The 19,792-nt window shown below is 38.0% G+C and overlaps 1 protein-coding gene across 1 annotated transcript; it reads right to left on the bottom strand.

Annotated features, from left to right (window-relative positions):
• Nucleotides 1-422: 422 nt before the first annotated feature.
• Nucleotides 423-6,646, bottom strand: LOC112166185 (DNA-directed RNA polymerases II and V subunit 8A). The gene is made up of 5 exons (XM_024302958.2): nucleotides 6,391-6,646; nucleotides 4,977-5,096; nucleotides 4,723-4,880; nucleotides 1,325-1,416; nucleotides 423-950 (listed from the first exon to the last, which is right to left on the bottom strand). The coding sequence occupies exons 2-5, from the start codon at nucleotides 5,047-5,049 to the stop codon at nucleotides 839-841; spliced, it is 435 nt and encodes a 144-aa protein (XP_024158726.1). The 5' UTR covers nucleotides 5,050-5,096; nucleotides 6,391-6,646; the 3' UTR covers nucleotides 423-838.
• Between the last annotated feature and the right edge of the window lie 13,146 nt (nucleotides 6,647-19,792).

Here is a 19,792-nt window from a genome sequence, read left to right as displayed (position 1 = left end):
CTGAACCCAAGGAAAGGATGTTTTCCCATTTTCAAGATGGTAAGCATTGCCGCAAGATGGGCAGAAACTTCCATGGCTGATAGTAGTGGGTACTAAGAACGACGTGCAGGGTAAAAAAAATAAAACCCTAGACCGAAGTTCTCTCTAACAAAAAAATAATTGTGGACACAAGGTGTTATGGGAGAACCGATGAACCAGACTTGGAATACGCCGACAATTATTAAGAACTAGGTCGATTTGAAAATAGGTGCCACCCTAATACGCAAGGGCAATTCGAAATTGTATTGATTGTACAAACAAGTATAGGCATTCCTACAGTGATGGGTTATTTCAGAATGTTAATCAAGGTAATGACAGATATTAATGGCTAAAATGACACTATAATGGCACCCAGCTCCTATAAAATCACCAAATAGCTTTCCTGGTCATCAAGGATGGGATCTTGGCATCCATTTCATGAGAAGTAAATAGTTGTTACATCTTCCCAGATTTGTTTCTGGCTGATAGTGATACTGGTCTGATACCAGAACCTTAGTGATTATAATCAGTTAATCACAGTTATGAATATCAGTTTTGTTAAGGAATTTCTGGTGGAAGAACCAAGGGAAGAGATAGCTGCAGACATAACAATGCTCATATTAGGAGAGTGCAGCTGAACTGTACGTCAAGAGTTTCAGACAGCTGTATACTGTCTTAGCACTGATGTCTAAACATTACCACTTAACCAAGCCTTAATCCCCACTGTCCGGGTGCGGTACAAGTTTACACAACATGACGACAATCAATGTTCATATTAGGATAAAGTAGCAGACAATGCCATATTGGACTGCCATGAGTTCTATAGCTTCCTGATGAGGAGAAACAGCCTTTGATCCAGTTCAAAGTTCTTGAATTGAGAGGATTCCCCCTTGAGCATCATCAACAGCCCAGCAAATGAAGCATTCACCTCCCTTTAGCCAAAGAAGAAACCAAATGAAAAAACATTCTGGTTTAAATCATACGAAAAATGATTGCTGTTCTTTTGCGTTTGGAAAAGTAAAAGTAATCAGAGAAAATGATAGTTGTATGGGCATCAATGGCCATTAGATTGAAGAGCAGTTATTTTCATGATGCCGAAAGTTTATCTCTTCCTTCTTTTTTCTTTGGTTACATTAGTAGGGATCCAACCATTGACCACTCCAAATCCTAACCCATTTACCCACCCTCAACATTTGCTAACCCAAAATGCAGTACACTAATATTTTTGTGTCTTTGTTATTAACAAACAAACAGTGAAACAAAAAGCGCACTTGTACAATTCCAAGGAATGATTTGTTACACTTACGCTTTAGGATCCCGTTTAGAACCTTCTGAGATTTTAAAAAGCTTCCCTTGCATGACGTACTCATATTCATCAGCCAACGTCTTGCGATTTCCCTGTAAAAACGGTAAACTTTTAACAGTTAGGCATAACCTGGACTTTGATAGTTTAGTAAAGGAACTGAACAATGCACGAAGCTATAGCTGACAGCAAACATCATGTTTTTACATTAGCATCCTTATAATCATCTTGTTGTAATGATTGCATATTATTAAAGATGACCATTATATTGAGTTGTAGGCATGAGATCAACAAGTCAAATATATAGTTAAATAGAGGTGGATATCATCAGCTACTTATGGTTAAAATGACAGAGCCTGATTATGGTATTGACACCCTTTTCTGTTTTAATTTGAAATAGGGATAAAAGGATTAAAAAAATATAATAGTAACCAGAAGAATAAGGAGATCTTGAAAGTTGACCCCAATCATCAAAATTAAAGATTATAAATAGGCAATCCCTCCACAAACTTGTTGCTCCTTCCATTCAAATAGACCGCATTACACACAAAGGGTTAGGCCCATGAACTAAGGAGCTCAAATCGATCCCCATCTATTATTTGAAACATTCATGCTTCTCCACAGTTCCATCCATCGAAAAACAGTTTTAGGAGGAACTTTAGAACACCAATCTTCTAACAATTAATTATGATCTGCTCCCACTTAAGTCCAACAAAAAGATCTAATATCAAGATACTTCTATAAAAAAAATAATAATAATAATAAAAAATAAAAAATAAAAAGAAGTCTCTCAAACAATAGAAAATACAGAATCTCTCCACTAGGCATCCAACATTTAGTTAACTAATTTGATACTTACAATAATAGAAAAAATATTCTAAAATTTAGAATGATAAAAGAAGAAAATAGAAATAATTTATAAAAAAAAATTAAAAAAATATTTTTACAGTATTTCCAATATTAAATTCTATTAATCTCTATCCAAACCAATGATTAAGATTCTAGTGGCAACAACTGGAGTATTTCCTTATCAAGCAAAACCATAAAACTGAAGGTGTTTAGTTCAAAGAAGAATGTCACCACTGTGACTGGTGCAAAATTTCAATCTTATGACATCACCAATCTTATAGAGAAGTTCTCTGTCCTGCACTGCTACTATGCTTTCACATACCACAACTAGATGACATCCTTCTCCATGCCAACCATCACCAAAACCAATCAACCTTCTCTTGCGATTGTCAGCATCCTAAATGCCAGCACCGAACTGTTGAGGGAACAAGCATTCTTTTTCCCTAGGTCAAAAGAAGTCCTCCTATATCCTCTACAGCTTGTCGGCCATGGTAGAACACAGGTATTTTAAAATACCTTTTGGTTGTAGAACCAGTGAACAAAGAATCTAGTGGATTTTGAATGTAACACTAGGCTACAGAGCAACTGACTTAATATACTAGATAAAGGGGAAAAAAATTAACAAGACTACAATACACTCCAGATAAAAGTCATCCCTCCACCCTTCGATAATTAATGCCATTTTCAATAAACTATCACTTTTCACGAACTTCACATAAACATCCCACACAAAGACTACAGGCATGTCATACAACCACAAACCCACTTGCATCCCCATCCCCATCCCCACTTCAGAACTCTTAGCAGTGGCACATCCAAATAGGAAAGCATTTCTTTATTGTACAACCAAATTCCACTGCAACTACCTAAGTTGGAAGGAAAATGCATCTAAGACGATAGCTGAAGGTCTAAATGGAGTTAAGTGTGGCAGTTAGTTTATATCGAGTTAATTACAAGCTTATGAGTGTTCCAGGTGTATTAGACATAGTAAGTATTAAGTGGGAGCTATAAACCCTTGAGAGACACATTTTTCTCTGTTTTCTCTATCTTTAATGCTCACAATGAGAGCCATGTGTAGTATATTTCATGGTTCAAGTTTTTATCCAAATTATTTCAAGCAATAAATTTGGTTAATTACTCATGTTAGGAGGACTGAAGCTACGAGAAGAAGGGGTAGCCAGAGGACCAGTGTACTAGAATTGTCTTGACCAAGAAAAGCATAGACAACAGGGCAACATGGATCACAGAGTGTTTAAATAATTAATATTGTTGAACAATATGGCAACTTGTTTCTTAAATGCCATATAGTTCTTTAGAAGCATTAAAAAAAATATATAAACCAAAAGATTACAGAAAAAGTATCAAAGCTCAAGATGAGGAAGGGAAAACTTAGAATCCATCGCAGAACAACACTTATATCTTCTTCGATCCTTATTTAGGAACTCAAATTAGGTCAAAATATTGAGCAGACCGTTTACACCATCTATAGTTATTTGAATCTAAAACAAATCTCTTTTCTCTATCATTTGTAAAATCAACATTCACAATAGAGCATCAACTGCAGATGGAATCATATAAAATGACAGGCATAGGAATTATTCGGGATGCAATGACATAAAGGAAATGAAAGAATTGACCAAGTTAAACATCACTCTTCACTTTCATCTATTCAATTATCAATAAAGCATTCCTTAAGAGAGTGCCAGGAGATAAAGCATTCAACAAGTGAGAAAAGGGAAAGGAGGTGATAGCCAAGTGTAAACTCACTTAATAAGACATGAAAGACAAAGAGAATGAAGTTATTGGGACAAATTAAGTATTAACTTTGTATACTGTGTTCGAACAGCAAAAAAATCTATTTGTCGTTTCCAAAATTTGCATCGAAAGATATCACGTCTTTCTTAAAACTTGTTTTTCAAATTGGTCAACCAGAAGGACATACGTACATTTTCAACTTCATAAAACAAATAATATTATGTAAAATGATACTGAAAGGACCGTGTTTCCCTTGCAGAAACCACCTAATAAACACCAAAAGAACTAACCTCCATTCTAAGATAAGATACTCTGACTTATAGGAACTGATAGAGAACTAAGGAAAATCAATTGGGAAAAAAATCTATAGAAAAGAATGGAAGTCCTGAAGGAAATTCCTGAAAATTGCAGTAAAATGCTAATTAATCTGAAGCCAATAAGGTTCTAAGTAGCTGCAGATACACCGGTATATCTGTCGATAGCGCCTTTTTCCAAGGGTAGATATATCCTCTTTTCCCAACAAATGCACTATACTAACATTTCTCTGATTTATCCTACTATTTGAGTGCTGATATATCTGTGAATCTGTGATGGCCAATTTTTTAAACCTTGCCAACTACAATATTCACTTTTAACTGTTATTTCACAAGTTTCCTGAAAATCACAGTGCTAACACTCCATACTTAATTCATACATGCTCCATCTTTCCAATAGAGATGGAGAGAAATTCAATGCAGTTCAAAGAAAGAGGAAAGTACTATGAGCTATATATAATTGAAGATAAAGTTTAATTTTACCGGAGTGAAATAGCCAGTGTCAGGTGTTCCATCCAAGTTGAGTGTAGAAGTTAGAGCCATTGAGAACTTCTCACCTTCCTTCATGGGATACACCTCTGTATTCACATCTAGGTGCATGAACATCTCGCATGTCTCACTTTTTGCTTCAATTCGAGTAACTACCAAAATGCAAGATATAAGCAAAAAACTGACTATGAAACTGATTTGTATATCATTTTTAACAAGAGATTAATGCATAGAAAACAGATGGATACCCTTATCAAACTTTTTCCCATCTGGGTTTAACTGTAGTATTTGAAAGATATCCTCAAAAAGACGATCAACCATCTTTTAACCAAAAATGAAGGCCTTGTCACCTGGATGAGATATAGAGACTGACAACACAGAGAAGATGAGACGAGTTTATGTAAGCAATGGCCCAAATAAGGTTCTAACTTCTAAATCATCAGGGCATAATCAAGATTGCAAAACCACCAATTATTGTGTTCTTCACTCCACTGTCACTTTAACTAAATATACTGCACAAGCTTAAATTTGGTAATCCTAGAAAACTGACACAGTTAATTACTTAAAGTTAACTAGGCAACAATCATTTGATTTTAAAGTTCTGCAAAACAAAGGTGCAGGATTTAAGTTTCCTAGATCAAAGATACAAAAAATTGGTAAAATTAAACACACACACACACACTTTTCAGGGAGTTTCGAGCAGATTGTGTAAACCACCAGAAGCACATGCCCGAAAAGAGCCCAAATTCACACATATAGATATATGTCAGAAGATGAAGGATTGAACAAATGTTCTTTTTTTTTTTTCCATGTTTGAGGAACAAAAGGATTATTAGTGCAGAAAACTACATTCAATTCTATTTCCTCAAACATTCAAGGTGTCTAACTACCAGCCTTGTATTATCATTTCACCTCATTTTTACAAAAGGATTACTAAGTGCACACCTTTCTATATATAATAGCGGACAAGTCAACCTAAAGAGCTAAATAGGTAACAAGACGACAAAAATAGAAAAGGGAACAAAGCTAAACTTGTGTGTGTAGAGAGAGAGAGAGAGAGAGAGAGAGAGAGACCAGAGATCACCCATTTGACAATCTAAAAGGCAGGCATCCATTTGCAAAGATTTTTTCTTGCATATTAGTTCCCTGATAATACCTGAAAGGGATTAATCCCAGTTTTGGTGGGTGAGGTTCTCGGTTCAATCCTCAGAGGTTACTGGAAGCTTTGGAAATGTGTTGGGGTCAGTCATATTCTAAGAAGCACCGAAACGGGTACGAGTACCCGGATACGATACGATCGGAAACGTGGAAATGGCAAATCTAATAGGAAACGGGTACGTGAAGAAAACGCCAATTAAATATATATATATATATATATATAATTAGAAGAAAAAAAAATATGAAACATAAACAAAGTACTAGTTTATGACAATCAAACATTATCAATCCAAAGGTTCAAATAAAAGGTTAACACAACTAATAACAAGTTAACAACCATCAAATTGAGACACAAGTTAAGAGACACAACAAAATAACATAAGAACTAGCTAGCCCATAGTTGCTGCTATACACACATCAAATTGAACTAGCTAACCCACAGTTGCTGCTATACACACAACAAATTGAAGAACAAATATGAGAAGAAGAGCAGAACAAACGTACCTGAAGCGGCTAGAAATTCAATCTCCAAGCTCCAAGGTCCAAGCGAATCGAAGAAGAGGAGACCTGGAGAAGTCTTGAGTAGAAAAATTCCGACTTGCGAAGAAGAGCAGAAGAGAAACGACCGAACGACGAAGCCAGAAGAGAAACGCTCGATCTGGGTCTCGTTTTTGCAGAAGAGAAACGATGAAGGAGGTGTTCCGTCGCGTCTTTTGCAGAAGAGAAACGACGAAGCGGTGAGATGTCGCGTCTCTCTCTCGATCTAGGTCTTTGTTTTATTTTTATTTTTTTCAATTTTTGCAGAGTAAAAAGTCAGTATTACCCCACGTTTCTGATTTATTTACATTCTGACGTTTCCGCATAGGATACGGACGTATCCAAATCATTTCCAAATCAGGATACGCATTTCCGACCCGTTTCGATAAGGGATACGCGGGCATTTTCGCGTTTCCGTGCATTATAGGTCATATTATTATGAGTAATTTACCAATATGGTAAATAGGCTCAGTCTTAGGGCATCTCCAACCCTTTAGTCAAAAGCCAAAGTCATTTGGAAAATTTGACACCCTGAGTGTCATTACTATTCATTCATATTTTGCATCTCCAATCCTCTTTAGTCAAAAGTCATAGCCATTTCATAATTTTAATTATTTTAGATAATTATTTAACTACAATATGAATTTAATTATTTTAGATAATAATCTTATATAATATATCGTCGTTTAAAATTTTTTAAGAAATTTTTATTTGTTAAAGGAAAAGCACATTATGTGCCTTCGTCAAAGAAACAGACGAAAAGGGAATCAAGCAATTACAAATCACAGCTCAATCAGCATTTAGTATCATCAATGTAATTGATATTTCCGTTGTAATCTTATCCCTATATGAAGGGGTTATGAATGAAATGAGTAGACCAATTCCAATCCATTTTTACTTTTACACGTTATCAACACGCTCAGAGCAAATAGCCAAGAATTTTCTACTTTCTTTATGTTTTCCGTCGAAAAAAAAAAACAAAAACCTAGAAGAAAAAAAAAACTTTTTCTTCTTCTTCTTCTGCCGCCACCAAAAAAAAAAATTGCAGATCGATCAGCCGGCCTCATCCTTCTTGGCCACGAGCCTCCCACCTGCCGCCTGCAGCAGATCCCAACCTCCAGCCTCCACCCGGGCCTCGCTCAGTGCCCCCCGCGCATCAGCACCACCTGCAGCCCACACCCACGCCTTCGACCAGATCGGGGACCGCAAGCCCTTCCTAGCCACCACCTGCGTAGCCACCTCCTGCTCGCCCAGAACGCCTCCTGAGCCTGCAACATCGGCTGACCAACCATTCCAGCAGGCCTCAACCAAATCCCATCACTGCACCGATCCAAACCGGCCAGCAGCACCGACTCGACCACCGGATCGGCCCCGCTCCGTCCAGCCTCCATCTCCATCGAATTGCTAAGGGCACCCAACTCATCCCAGTCGCTCACCTCTGCCTCCGCCTAGCAGCCCAGCTCACTAGGCCGTGAGCCACAGCCTGCATCACCGACATGCCTGCATCACTGACCGCATCTGCAAACAAGCAGAAAGAAGCAAACGTGGAGGAGAAAAAAAAAAAAAAAGGGGTCGGGTCAACCCGGCCCAGAAAAGAGGCTAACCCGACCCAGCAAGAGAAAAAAAGTGACCCAGCCCAAGGAAAGGTCCGGCCCAATTAAAAAAAACAAATGGGCCTAGCGTGGTGACGCAACCCAGTAGAAATAAAAAAAAAGAAAAAAAAGGGCTGGCCCTTGGCCCAGAGAAAAAAAAGAGGAAAAGAAAAAAAAGATAGAAACAGGCCCCCCCCTCCCGGCCCAGAAAAAAAAAAACAGGAATAAAAGACCCGGCCCACTACTGAAAAAAAAAAAAGAGGAAGCGGCCCAGTTCTCAAGTATAAAAATATTGCTACGCACGCCTGCATCAGCACGCGCGTGCGCTAGGATCATTTTATTTACTTGATACCAAGTATGTTCTCTTTTATTTATTTTCATACTATGGTATATTTAATTATTTATAATTAGAATTTTTTATTTTTTATTATTTTTGAGCATGCTATTTTAGTGCTTATTATATATGTGATATATATTCGTGGAATCTAAAGCATGTGAATTTTATTTATATTTTCTATTTTTAAGCATGCTTTATTTTATACCTTTATTATATTTTGTTATTAAGCATGTTTAATTAGATAATTTTGATCATTTTAAGCATGCCTTGTTTTTATGTTTTATATAATTACCTTTAAGCATGATTATATATTTCATTGTTTATGGTTTATTTGTGAAATTTGAGCATGCCATGTAGTTTATTTTTATATGCTATATTTAAATGTGCTATGATTATTTTTAATGCAACATATCAATACCGTTTGGCCATGATAATGAAAATTCATGCGCATTATACACACACTTATTGTGATAAAGTATTTTCACATAGCATCGAAGAAAAAAATGTGGCCATTACGAATCTTGGTCTTGAAATCTAATTCATACGTTTGGAAAATAATTCACGTGGATGTCTTTATGAGCGTAATTTATTTCTTCTCTGTTGTTTATGTAGATGGTTGATCCAACTCGACCTGAGTTTGACATCTTGGACTTAGACGGACTTGAGTACCACCGTTGGGTTTCCGATATGGAAACTGTCTTTGTGGTAAAAGACTACACTGCTACCATTACTGATCCCAAAGATGATGAACTATCTAATAAGGTGAAAGCAGATGCCTTAATTTTTCTGAGGCGACATATTGATCCTAGCCTATGCTGGGAGTACCTTCAGTTGAAGACACCCAAAGCACTGTGGGATGCCCTTAAAGGACGTTTTGGGAACATTCACGATACTTTGCTCCCAGGACTAGCTGTTCAGTGGAATGGAATCCGCTTGCTTGACTATAAAAAGGTCAATGACTTCAACAAGGACATGTTGCGCTTAAAGGCACGTCTCAATTTCTGTGGAAGGGAAATCACAGAAGATGATATGATCTACAAGACTCTTACCACCTTTCCTAATTCAGCTTTTATACTAGCGAACCAGTATCAGTTGGATTATGACAACAAAAGAATCACAGCCTTCAATAAGTTGATAAGCCTACTACAAGTGGCTGAGAGACAAAATAAGATTCTCTTGAATAACAATGCCAGGCCCACTGGGACAAAGAAAATTCCTGAGGCTAATTATGAAAAAATGAAAGGTGGAAATAACTCCAATGCAAGGGGGTTTAGACGTGCTGATCCCTACACATGTGGCAACCATGCTCCACGTGGAAAGGGACATGGGGATCATGGAAACAAGATGCAAAAGGAAAGAGTTGACAATGAACCATGCTATAGGTGTGGATTCATTGGGCATTGGTACAAGAACTGCCAAGCAAACAACAGAGTAGCAGCTAGCTAATTACAAGAGGTATAGAAAGTCTAAAGAACAAGAGACTCACTACATGGAAGAAGAAGGTCATGACCTAAACGTCAACCTTACAATTGTAGACTTCAATGGCAAAGAAGAACTTGCTAAGTCAATGGATGCTCTCAATCTTGACTGATCTGCTTTATTCATTTTATTTTCCAAAGATAGTTGTGAAGGCATAATGCCTCATTTTTAATTAGACTATTATTTAGTCTAAAAGAATGGTTTGATGAATTAGATTTCTGAACAAAGACCTTGATTTGCTTATCGTTGGCTTATTAATAAATTTTGAATTTTATTCTGAAGCATTGAATTTATTCAAATTTATTTACTACACATATTTACATGGTTCGACATAGCACTATAAAGATGTAAAGCAATACATCTAGAGAAAATTATTAGAATGAAAAGAATACCATTCTACGCAAATAGAAATACTCTAAAGAATATGAGTTATATTTTCTAAATACCTCCCATTTATTTGTAGGAATGAATGGAGGAAAACTTGAGTGCTTAGATGATAGTGGGACTACCCACACAATATTAAGAAATAGGCAATTATTCATTGAACTAATAGCCTATAATTCCTCTGTGACTATGATGATTGGATTATCAAAACTAATAAAATGGCGAGGAACTGCCAAATTTTTGCTGCCTAATAGCGCAACATTTCAAGTCACAGACACTCTATATGCACCAAGAGCTAATCGAACCTTGTTAATGTTTCAAAGCTATTTGTGCTAACGATTATCCAGTAAAAACACACCTTGAGAATGGAACTGAATACCTTGATATTACATCTAATGACTGTGGAAGGAAACACATCTTAGAGAAACTTATGAGTCAATTTAGTGGACTGTACCTCACTACGATTCGGATCATTGAATCCTATACTGTTACCAACAATGAAATGTGGGACACTGACTCATGCAGGCTTTTGCATGACCGCCTATGGCACCGAGGTCGTGACATGATGATCCGTATTTTTCAAGAACTCACACGGACATCCCTTCTTTCGAGTGAAAAATGGGAGAAAAATCTGCCACACTGCAAGGTGTCGGTTCTAGGATTGCTCAAATGCAGTCATTGCTTTCTGAAGTACCAGAAGCACTACCTCCCTCCCATTACGCCTCATTGACTATTTCAAAGGCACATCACTTGTTTTGCAAAGCCTGCTCTTTAGCAAAAATAGGATCTAGACCTTCCTATGCTAAAGATACAAAACAAAACATTCCATTCTTACAAAGGATACAAAGAGATGTATGTGGACCTATCCATCTAGAATGCGGACCATTCAAGTACTTTATGGTTCTAGTGGATGCTTCGACAATCTGGTCACATGTCGTTTTATTGTCCACAAGAAATGCTGCAATACTCCTAGCACAGATTATACGTTTAAGGGCTCACCACCCTGATCACCCTATCAAGTTTATAAGGCTTGATAATGCTGGAGAGTTTACATCAAAAGCATTTGATGATTATTGCATATCTATTTGGATCGATGTAGAGCATCCTAAACCCCATGTGCATACACAAAATGGTCTTGCAGAAGCCACCATCAAAAGACTACAGATGGTGGCTAGGGCATTGGTTATGCGCACCAACCTGCCTATATCTGCATGGGGTTATGCAATATTGCACGCAGCTTTACTTATTCGTTTCAGACCCACTGCTAGCCAACCATTTTCTGCGTACCAGTTGGTAACTGGATATGAGCCTGACATTTCACACTTACGCATATCTGGTTGCGCAATATATGTGCCTATTGCGCCCCCACAGTGCACTACACTGGGTCCTCAGAGACGATTAAGTACTTATGTTGGATACGAATCCCCAACAATTATCCGCTATTTGGAACCCTTGACAGGCGATCTCTCTACCGCTAAATTTGCAGACTGTCACTTTGATGAGACAGTCTTCCCGTCGTTAGGGGGAGATAGGAAAAAGGATTTTCCAAGGGAACGACAGGAATTGTCGTGGTTTGTCCCCACTCTGTCTCATTTTGATCCCCGCACTTCACAAAGTGAAAGTGAAGTGAAAAGAATAATCGATCTTCAGAACGTAGCAGATTCGATGCCTGATACGTTTACTGATATCGCAAAAGTGACGAGATCACATATACCAGCTGGAAATGTGCCTGCAAGGTTAGAAGTCCCCAACAAGGGGCACGGTGCTGCAGATAGAGGCACTGCAACCGCACTTAGTGGAGGTGTGGTTGAGGCCGTGGCTCCCCAAGGAAGAGGGGGGAGGTCACTTGGTTCGATTGACACTCACCCAAGGAAGAACAGGGTGAGTAAGGCACAAACCAATCATCGATGTATAGAATCCCTCTCATGAGATTATCTCTGATTATAGTTATGTCCATGAATCAATACTGGAGGACGCTCCGATGTTTGAAATGATTCCAGAGAACAAAGAAATCTCAAAGGATTACGAGAGTGCGTATGAGTTGATAGAAAGATCTTCCATACACATTGATGATATATACTGTTGCTCAAGGAATCATAGAGCACGATGATATCGAACCACGCTCTATTGAAAAATGTCAACAAAGAGCAGATTGGCCTAAATGGAATGAATCAATCCAGGTAGAATTAGATTCTCTGACAAAGAGACAGGTATTTGGTCCGGTAGTGCTAACCCCACCAAGTGTAAAGCCTGTAGGACATAAATGGACCTTTGTCAGAAAGCGTAATGAGAAGAATGAAGTCCTAAGGTACAAGGCTCGCCTTGTGGCGCAAGGTTTCTCACAACGCCCTGGAATTGACTACGAGGAGACATTCTCTCCCAAAATGGACGTTATAACGTTCCGCTACTTAGTTAGCTTAGTAGTTTCCAAAGGACTGGAAATGCAGCTCATAGATGTGGTTACTGCATATCTCCACGGGGATCTAGATTCAGAGATATATAAGAAAGTCCCTGATGGCCTTACATTACCCAAGCCAAGTGACTCTAAACAACGGAGTGCGTTTGCAACTAGGTTGAAACGCTCACTTTACGGATTAAAACAATCCAGGCGGATGTGGTATACCCGTCTAAGTGACTACTTGATTGGGAAAGGATATAAGAACGATGAATTATGTCCCTACGTATTCATAAAGAAAACAAGTTCCAGATTTGCAATTGTAGCAGTATATGTCGATGATATGAACATAATAGGTACTCTTGATGAAATAAGAAAAACCACGAGCTACTTGAAATCTGAATTTGAGATGAAGGATCTTGGGAAAACTCGATTCTATCTAGGCCTTGAACTAGAACACCGAGTTTGTGGAATATTAATCCACCAGTCTGCATATGTCCAAAAGTCAGGCGATATAATATGGACAAAGCACATACTGCTAGCACTCCCATGATCGGTCGAAGTTTGAATGTAAGGAAAGATCCATTTCGTCCAAAGGAAGATGACGAACAAGTGTTGGGGGCTGAAATTCCCTATCTAAGTGCAATAGGCGCATTATTGTACTTAGCCCAATTTACTCGACCAGACATTGCATTCTCAGTGAACTTGTTAGCTAGATTTAGCTCAGCGCCAACGCAACGTCACTGGAATGGTATCAAGAACATCTTCGATACCTAAAAGGAACCATTGACTTGAGACTGTTCTTTCCCTACAGAGAGACAAGAGGGACCGCAGATGGAACTGCAATCCCTAAAGGAAATGTTGATGGCGAAAGCGCCACTCCCTACACTAAAACGCCAAATGACGTTTTGGTCGGTTTTGCTGATACTGGTTACGTCTTTGACCCATATAAAGATCGTTCCCAAACTGATTATGTATTTACCAATGGGAACACGGTGATATCTTGGAGATCAACCAAGCAAACCCTTGTGGCTACCTCCTCGAACCACTCAGAGATCATTGTTGTACATGAGGCGGTTCGTGAGTGTGTATGGTTAAGAACTATCATTGCACATATTCGAGGGATTAGTGGTTTGAGTTCTACCACTGAAGAGCCTACTTGCATTTATGAACACAATGCAGCTTGGATCGAACATATGAAGCTAGGTTGTATTAAGGGTGATAACACAAAATACATATCGCCAAAGTTGTTCTACAATCAGCAACAACAAGCCCTTCTCAAGATTCAAGTGAATCAAGTAAGGTCTGAGGAGAATGTGGCAAATTTGTTTACCAAATCACTGCCTAAGGCTACATTTGAGAAACATGTGAAAAGCATAGGAATGTGAAGACTTTCCAAGCTCACTTGATTAATGTAATGATCAGGGGGAGGTGTAGACGTCAGGGGGAGTCTAACACACACATGTCATTCTAAAATGTAGAAGGTGCGTTGTGCTCTTTTCCTTCGACCAAGTTTTATTTTTGTCCCATAGGGTTTTTATTGTTACTTGGCAAGGTTTTTAGTGAGGCAACAACTCATGCACCATTTCGTCTTTGACTTGGCACAAGGGGGAGTGTTAAAGGAAAAGCACATTATGTGCCTTCGTCAAAGAAACAGACGAAGAGGGAATCAAGCAATTACAAATCACAGCTCAATCAGCATTTAGTATCATCAATGTAATTGATATTTCCGTTGTAATCCTATCCCTATATGAAGGGGTTATGAATGAAATGAGTAGACCAATTCCAATCCATTTTTACTTTTACATTATTTTATTTTTTCAAGTTTTTCTCGTTTAAAACTACATTACTCTATTATTAGCCGTTGAATTTAATTCATCGTATTTTTCTGACTGTCATATTAGAAATTAAGTAATTATATATTTATTTTTTAATTTTTGGTATCAATTAATCTTGGCCTTCTATTTTGAATCGAATTCATGAGGAGTGAATCAGAGCTGCTCATTTTGAATAGTGGAAGGTGGGGCTCAGCCTTCTTCCCCTAAGCCATTTTGGCTTTCTACCTTCATTCCTTAGTCATTTTGACTCAAGGTATGACTCAAAAGCCATTTTGACACCCTTTGATTTGGGTTGGAGATGGTGAAAAAAAAACTCCTTAATCATTTTGGCTTTTGACTCCATTGTTGGAGATGCCCTTACTACCATGCGCAAAAGTCATCAGCAGGTTTCCCATGCAGTTGCATTAATGCTGACGCAATCAACATAGTTTTCACTTTTGTCTAAGAAGTTATTAAAAATTACAAAATTATCACCGCTTTAGTCAAACTCATATGTCAGTTTTATCTGTCTTTTTTCCCTCTCTGGATATAAGGAATTAAAAAATTTCACACTCTAATTAACTTTAAGGGACATGGACCCCAGTTTTCTTTATTATTTGTCACTTCACTGTTCCACTTTAACAAATAAAATAGTACGGTATCAACCCATTTTATAAACAAAAAGTAGTATGAAACTCTAAATTACTATTACATAAAAGGGTATAAAATAGAGCATAAAATAGACTCTGAACTAAAAGTTTATAGCAAATAAAACTACTAACCCTCAATAGTTATTTAGTTACTGGTCTCAAACTGCAAGTGATTATATGCCCTCAATAACAAAGGTATTGACCTTCACTAGCAAGTAATGCCAGTAGCCATCAGTAACAAATATTGAAAGACATGAATAAGAAAAGCCTTATTTGTATAATACACTAGAAAAGCCTATAAGAAATAATGCTATTGATCCTCAATCCTCAATAGCAACAATGCTACTGACCCTCAATAGCAAATAATGTTACTGGACCTCAATAATTTTCAATGCTATTGACTCCAAAATGAACTGTAAGAGTGTAGTATGTCTCCTTAACACAATTGAAAGTGATATCAAAGCAAAAGCAAATATATCATTAACCTTTAGGGTTGTTATATATTTCCTGGTGATGCTAACAATAAAGAAATCCATTGATCCTCAATAGTAAATAATGATACTAGCCAACAATGACAAACACTAAGAAATACTAAGATTTATAGATGAGCAAAGAAAGTTCTAACTATTACCAAAATATAGTCTCTATAATACAAATCACATCAATATTCCATTACAAAAAGTAAATTGTATGCCACAACATCAAAATCCAAAATAGAGGTACCATTGAAGCTTTCAATTACCTACCACCACCTAAAGATGGTTTCCTGTGGAAGTTCACAGTGGGTTGATTAATTCATACACCGATCTATAAAGCAAGGAAAACCTTGTTGGATTATGGGAGCCAACTTTTTTTTTCATTAGAAGGGACATGACTAATGATTGAAAAAGCTACAATACAACAGTGAAACTGAAACCTACCTAATTAATCAATGTCAGCCTACCAAATAGTTTACAATATGATGAAGTTGTCCATTTAGAACATGTTTTTCTTGCTCTGCATCAAGCTATCAGCTACTATCTGAAATGATCATCAAATATCACAACCAATCAATATAGGATGTATAAAAAATATAAAATGCAATAGTTTGATTAAATACTGAATAAAATGAATCTTATCTATACCCAAATGTGCACATGATTATTATTTATCTTAAGAGCAGATATATCAATAGACACAATTATATAAATCCCAATATTTTTCATTCTAATGCATAAAATATCAAGTCTTTAGTTGTTCAATGAGAATTGAGAAAACTATAATGAATAAAATCTTTTAAAGAAGAAAATATCAGATCTAATTGCTCATCCCAGTCCCACTAATGTTTGACATATGAACTACGAATCTGCATAAGACACAAGTACTTGTCTTCTAACACAGGCCAAACTCATGAGAAATTTAGGTCAGATTAAGAAACTCTCAAGACGATTCTTCTTAGATTTGAGATAACCACTAGCATAGTCAATTTTGGATACTCTTAGAGGTAGAATGGGAGTTTAGCTATTTGACTCGCTCTTTTGAGCAAAAAATATATAGGTGCACATATAAATAATTTCAATCAATAGATTCAAAGTAGAAAAATACATACCTCAAATTCTTAAAATCACAAAGCTTATATCCTAGATCTACATTCTCAGTTCATCTTCAAAAAAGCTGTGCACTTTTCTGTTTCATCACCCATCAACCATAGCTTGACCTCTCTGCTTCTTTCACAAATCCCTAGATGGAAGAGCGATCAATGCATTCTTATATGAGAGTCTATGATATTTCCACGAACAATGATGAGTAATTTTGTCAGTTCACCTTAACAGAAGAACTAAAAAAATAAAAATAAAAGTGGCTGAATGGGTTTTAATGGTCCGCATGGGTATTTTAGGCTTACCGCATGGGAAGTAGCGAAGTGGGTTTTGCTGATGGAAATTATGATGCCCCGGAAATTTGTATTTATTTTCCGAGGATTTTTCGGAATTTAAATTGTGGGTATCGGAAGGTTTCGTGGCTCGTGGATGGAGTGGAAGTGTTTCGGACGAATAATTATTCAAGAAGCGTCGTTTTAGGGGGCGCAAGGGTTGACTTTTTATTCGTTGGGATTCTCCAAAAACTTCATTCACAAAAGTTGTAGAGAGCGTCGATACAAGTTTGTGGACATGCGGAACGCGAGAATCAGAGTTCGTATGAAGAAGTTATGGGCTTCGGAAAAACTTTCCATTTTGGTATAAAAGGACGAAAATTTCTGGAAATTGCAAATAAGGCCAGATTTCCAAAAACGGAAACCCAGCTCTGTTTTCTCTCTCCCCGAGCCCGAGTCGCCTCTCCCCTTCGCCGGCTTCGTTCTCCCTCCTCCGGCCACCATAGGACGCGATTCAAAGTGGGTTCTCTTCACCTCAACCCCTTCTTGAGGTCTGTAGAAGAATTAGAGCATGAAACGAGCTGTGGATGGCGGTGCAAGGTCGAGAAGTTGGCGGCGGAGCTACGTCGGACCAAGATGTGAACTTCAGATTCTGGCCATCATCGAGGGTGTTTCTTGAGGGCTTTTGAAGCCCATAGGACGTTGATGCTTCTCCCAAAGCGGCTTAGGACGATTTCACTTGTGGAGGATGAATCGAAGCTTTGAAATTCTATGGTTCATCGAATTTCAGATGTTGCGAGGTAAATTCCGGCCAAACGGCTATGATTTAGACTTTGTGTTAGTTATGAAAGTTTAAATTGGAGTTGAGATGAAGAACTTTGGTGTTGGGAGTTTTGTCAAATTCTGTCTTTGGTCTGGCGGCGGTGTCGCCACCGTGGTGGTGTTTTCCGGCAGTTTCCGGCCACCTCAGGGATAGTTTCTGTTCCTGAGTTTGATCTACTCGTCGATACAAGCATTTCGATATATTGTTTGTAATTTTTGGAGATCGTATGAGCATGTTAGGGTTTTTACGGTTTCGGACCGTTCGATGTTTCGATCCGTGAGGATCCGACTATCCGATCGACTTGTGGTTTCGGCATATCGATCGTAAATGTATTCTGGAGACATTGGGTGTAACGTCCCGTATCTCAATTACCCATTTACTAGTCATTTGGACGGTAAACGACTTTTATTTTCACTTTTACTATCGTTCCAGTACGTTTAGTGGCCCTAAAAGTCGACTTTTATTTTTTTCGGGTCAAAATTTGAGAAAATTTCCTTCATGAAAGTTGTAGAGGACGTTAAACCGAGTGCGTGCATATGTGGTACGTAAAAATCAGATCTCGTATGCAAAAGTTATGAGTGCAATTCAAAAATTACTGTTCATGGTAATTTTTGGATAAAAATAGAAACTTACCAGGGTAGGTTTCCAAAACCGGAAACCCACCCCCCCCCTTCTCTCTCTCTCTCTCTCTCTCCCTGACTCTTCCTCCCCTCTCGGCCGAATTCCTTCCCCTTCAATTTCTTCCTCTTCCGGCCGACTCCGGACGTAATCCGGCCACTCCCAAGCTCGGTTTCTTCCCCCGGTCACGTCTGTGGAGGTATCTTTGGACGATTTGGCCGGAAAAGCTCGGATCGAAGGAAATTCCTCCCCGGTTGCAGTTTTGGGATTTTGCCGATTTCCGGCCACCTCCGGCCGCCATATTCCCATCGAAGGTACGGTTTTTGATGGTGATTATTTTCCCTAAGGTGGTTCGTTCCAATTTGCATTGTAGAAGCCGAATTGACAATTTTCCATTCTAGGGTTCTTGGAGCTTCGGGGCTTTCCTTCACCGGCTCGATTCGGCCACTTAGAGGTAAAATTGATCAATGTTGTAGTTGAGAAGTTGATTGGGTCTGTTGAGATGATGTTGTTGCCGGAATTTGGTGGTCATCGGAGAAGGTCGCCGCCGGCGCGTGGTCCCCACGCGCCACCACTGTAGGCAGCGTGTGGTGGCGCGTAGACTTGTGTTTTAATTGTCGTTTTAATCCTATATACCCTATAATGATTGTAGAATGTAATGCATGAAGTTTGGTGGAAATTGGAGGATTTACAAATTGAGTTTAAATGATTAATTATTGATTATCGTGAATTCGATCGCCGGATTCCTTTCGAATTCACTCTAGGTATTGCATCAATGACAGATTAATGTTGGAGCATTAAGGATGGATATTGTAGAGGGTTGAGGAGTCGGATGTTAGGAAGGGGGATGTTTTGAATTTCCAATTAAGTATCGTGAAATTAAAATTCCGTCCTGTGGATTATATATATATTTATGATTGTTATTGTACAGGACGTGAGGAGGATTCCCTCGAGGAGGGTTCGGATCGACGGCAGGATTAGCCGTACACTGTGAGTGGACTTTTGTTTTTAAGTAATTGATGCATGCATTATTTTAAAAAAAAATATGCTCTATTTATTCATCAATTTACATTTCGAGTATGAGATTATAAATTGATTTCGTATTATCTCATATTAATACTTTGATTATTGATTCGTTTCCGAAATTGCTTTTGAGTTATAATCTTAATGGTGAAATTATCTTAATTCCGAGGTGATTTCCGGAATTATTCTCTAATTATATTTTATTTCGATTTGAGACTTTTAAAGGAGTTTCAAAATGGGATTTCGAGGGAGTTGTATTTCCTCTGTTTTTTATCGACTTCGGTTTTGGCATTGAGAATGCCTTGTTGTTGATTTTGGAAATTGATTTTGTTCCGGTTTACGAATAATATTATTTCTGCCTATTTACTTTGAATTTGAGATGATCTTGGCGTGCGGGGTCAC

Source organism: Rosa chinensis, chromosome 5 (genome assembly GCF_002994745.2).
Source record: "Rosa chinensis cultivar Old Blush chromosome 5, RchiOBHm-V2, whole genome shotgun sequence".
NCBI classification, from domain to species: domain Eukaryota; kingdom Viridiplantae; phylum Streptophyta; class Magnoliopsida; order Rosales; family Rosaceae; genus Rosa; species Rosa chinensis.
Note: the sequence above shows the minus strand (reverse complement) of the source record. Positions and strands in the feature narration are given on the sequence as shown.